Below are 3,858 nucleotides of genomic sequence, written 5' to 3' on the forward strand. Positions count from 1 at the left end.
AATAAATATACATTTTAATATACTTATTTGTATTAATATTTACATTTATACAATTAATAGTTAAATATATTTAAAAACTTTTAACATGTAAAAAGCGGATGTTTTTCCAATGCCCAAAATAAATTTTTTGCAAGTTTAAACATGTTTTTATATACAGGTTTAGGCATTGTATGGAATAATTGTTAATAGAGACTATGTTTTATGCTATAACTTAATACATATACGTTAATTTAGATTCAATTGCAAAGAATTCTATTTCTTAGTTATTTTCATTATCAAATGGGTGTCAAATCTTATTCGCAGCATAAATGGAAAGATTCTCTAATAGTAAATGCGATTGTTTTAATCTTGTAAGCACCAACAAGGGAATCGAGATTGCAGATTTTTTAAACCTACTCTTTAAAAAGTTTAGTAGTGATTATAGTCAAAAACTTATTATCCATTAAATATGTTGTATTTCTATTTATAATTATTGTTAATATGTTATTATTAATTATAATTTCAATTCTGAACTTCAAGGGTTAAAGTACATAATATATATTTTAAAATACATATCCAGGAACGTTAAAAAACTACTGGCTAAGTTTACATTCTCGGAATTTTAGAGTTCTCTTTTCAAATGAAAATTTCATAAACATGCCGAATGAAATTGTATTTTAACTTTTTATATGAAACTTGATTCTACTTTCAAGTGTTTTTAACAATTTAAACTTGTGTAGCGTTCTCCACTGCATTTAGAATTTCTTTAATTTCTGTTGAATGTATTTTCTTGCTTTGAATTGTTTGATTAGGAACAGACTTTGTTCTACCTAGTGATTCACTTACAACATTCACACTGTAAGTAGCTCGATCTTTGATAGGATTCTTTAGAAAGCTATCATTTTCAGCCAGAGTCACTTTTAATGGTTTCTGTTTAGTTCTTGACATGGCTTGTAAGCTTTGCAATTGATTATTGATATTCGGTGAGCTGAGACTATTCCTCGGTATTGTTGCATGTGGAGTACCAGGTGCTGGTGAAGGTGCTGGTTCAGATTCATCAGGGTCATCTTGCATACAGTATTTGCTGACAGGACCTAGATCAATCTCACTCTTGTTAAGGCTATAATAGTTTCCACCATTCCCGAAAAGTTTCATATTAAAGCTATCGTAATATGGTATAACACCATTCAGATTTGTGAATGCTTGACGACTGTCTGGATAACTCATTCTTGGTCTTCTTGGTAATGTGACGTATCCTTTCGGATTGATCAATGGTATCGTCCCTTGGTTTGAATTATTAGTCTGAAGAGTGTTGTACTTTATTGGATTAAAGTCAGTTTCAAAGTTGGGAGATTTGATCGGACTTCTTATATGTTTTTGATTTATCGACGACTTCTCTTGAGTTAATGTAAAACTAGATGGTGATACTTGATTATTATTTCTGAGAGGAAATGAAAGAAGATCGGGAGGATATGCTTGATGTTCTTGTGCGAGACGGTCGAGTAAAATTTCCTTAGATATTTTCGGTATATCTACTTGGTGACGTCGATTTATATTTTCTTCATAGGACGCTGTAAAAAATTAAAATGATGTAAAAATCTTGTAAATATCGACATAAAAATTTTTTATTGATCAAAAACCATACGTTACAGTATTCTAGAGTTGGAATCCAATTACACAATTATAATATCGTGCTTTTCGAGCTTAAGTATATCTAATATAATACATTTAATTTTCCTTTAAACAAAGAATTATTTGATAAAGTATAATTAATAAACGAAGGGAATGTGTGTAATGACAAAGCTTTAAATGTTTTAAAACAAAAATATGTTTTCGTCTCTTGATTATTTATGGAGAAGGTAATAATTAAGAAACCTTATTTCCATTTTACTAATTAAATAGGAATTATAACTGTGGGTGGACCTTCCGCTATAAATAGCACAGAGAGTTGTTTTATAAAGTCTTGAAAAACAAAAATGGGACACATTTCCATGTCATGCTATGACTGATTGAGTTGATTAGCAAACTAATTGAAAATAAAGGCCCAAGATTTAGGTTATTAAACTATGTAAATTTTATTAACAACCTTACCTAATACAGAATCATTCTCGAGTAAAGTTTTATTCAGTTCTGACATCTCTGTCGCATCACTTGTAAGAGAAGGTGCCTCTTCAAACTTTCTAGCCGGCTTTATAATTGGATTTACTTCAGATTTTAATCCTTTTTCCGGTTCAGAAGTTACTGATCCTTCAATAAGAGCTTCTCCGTTAGAAGATCTAGTATCATTTTTGATTAATCTTTTCATTTCTGCATTTTGAGAAGTTAACAAACAAACAGCTATCACTGCGCCAAATATTATCACAATAGCTGTTATACATCCTATTAGTATTGCAAAGGAATCTATGTCCATTCCAGCTATAGTACCCGCTCCTGCGTATTTTGATAGAAGAAGAATTGTAGTTTTCTCATCTCTTCCACCAGGATTTTCAGCGACACAAGTGTAATTACCTCTATCACTATAACGTGTATGTATTATTGTCAAATTAAGCCATCTTATTAGGTCCATAGTATTTTCTACTATAGAATATCTAATTTCTCCAAAGTTTTTAATTTCTATTAGTTTTCCATTAAAACGCCAAGTGACATCCGGTGGAGGATTTCCGACAACTTTACAAATGAGAGTAACATTATCATCGTAACTTTTGATCGTTGAGTATGAAAGTGGTTCTAATATTGTCGGTCGACAGGCAAAGTTCGATGAATCTAGTTCGTTCCAAAGTTTATCTCGTATCGAAGCGGGTTCAGCACACGACGTTGGCGGAGTATACAAATTATGACTTATAACCCAATCTCTAAAAGATTGTAAATTACAATCGCATTTCCATGGATTATTATGTAGATCCAAACCGGATAAATTTCTTAATGAACTCAAAGTTTCCGGTTTCATATGATTTAAGTTATTACCATCGAAACGTAAAATCTTTAACTGAGGCAAGTTGATAAAAGCTTTCGTGCTGATTCGAACTATCCTATTGTTACTCATTTCAACTTTCTGAAGGAACTTCAAGTTTCTGAACAGACCTTCCTCTAGCTTATCTATATAATTATTATTTAAGTTTATCAATCTTAACTTTTCAGTACCTTTAAAAGTGTCAGGATGTAGGTATCTAATGTAATTTTTTGACATATCTAATTCTATCATAATCGCTAGCGACAAGAAGGCTGCCTTATGTACGATTTCTATATTACAATCTCTTAAAAACAACTTTTTTAAATTACTTAGGCCTACCCTTTTAAAAGCTTCTTGGGGTAACTGGTGTAAGTTATTGTTCGAAAGATCTAAAATTTGTACGTCATTACTGAGATTGGCCGGCACGACCTTCAGGCTTGAGTTTGAGCAAATTGCGGCTTTGTTTCCCGATTGCCATCTACAGTCACAAGGCCTCTGACATTCTGTTGTGAAATCAGCAATTGTAAAGGATAGTATTACTACAAGGCACACTATGGAAGTTTTTATCCATGTTTCCCAACATTTGTGAGCCATTTTGTTATGATGTTGGTCATTTCTTCGTTACAGGGCATTCCTGCTCGCTATACTTGACTCGATACATAGGTAATCTGAAACAAAAAAGGTTTTACTTAACACTATTACAGTACTGCAACCCAACATCTAGTTTAGATTCGGAAAGTCATCTCAATAAAGGGTCAGTAACCTAATCTAACCTAACCGTTGGTTTCTGAGACCAAAATATCTTCATAAAACATATCGTCATCCCTGTCATTATCTTTGATAAGGTAGAGATATTATGTTTTAAATGGGGATTTTGGTCTCAGAAACCAACGATAAGTAAGTATTATTTATAAAGGTAGTAATTCAAA

At 31.8% G+C, this 3,858-nt stretch overlaps 1 protein-coding gene across 1 annotated transcript; it reads right to left on the minus strand.

The window, feature by feature from the left end:
- Nucleotides 1–644: 644 nt before the first annotated feature.
- LOC106713675 lies at nt 645–3,591 on the minus strand. The gene is made up of 2 exons (XM_014506518.2): nt 2,071–3,591; nt 645–1,550 (listed from the first exon to the last, which is right to left on the minus strand). The coding sequence occupies exons 1-2, from the start codon at nt 3,521–3,523 to the stop codon at nt 706–708; spliced, it is 2,298 nt and encodes a 765-aa protein (XP_014362004.2). The 5' UTR covers nt 3,524–3,591; the 3' UTR covers nt 645–705.
- Nucleotides 3,592–3,858: the final 267 nt, after the last annotated feature.

The sequence above is a fragment of the Papilio machaon genome, chromosome 22, assembly GCF_912999745.1.
Source record: "Papilio machaon chromosome 22, ilPapMach1.1, whole genome shotgun sequence".
NCBI lineage: Eukaryota > Metazoa > Arthropoda > Insecta > Lepidoptera > Papilionidae > Papilio > Papilio machaon.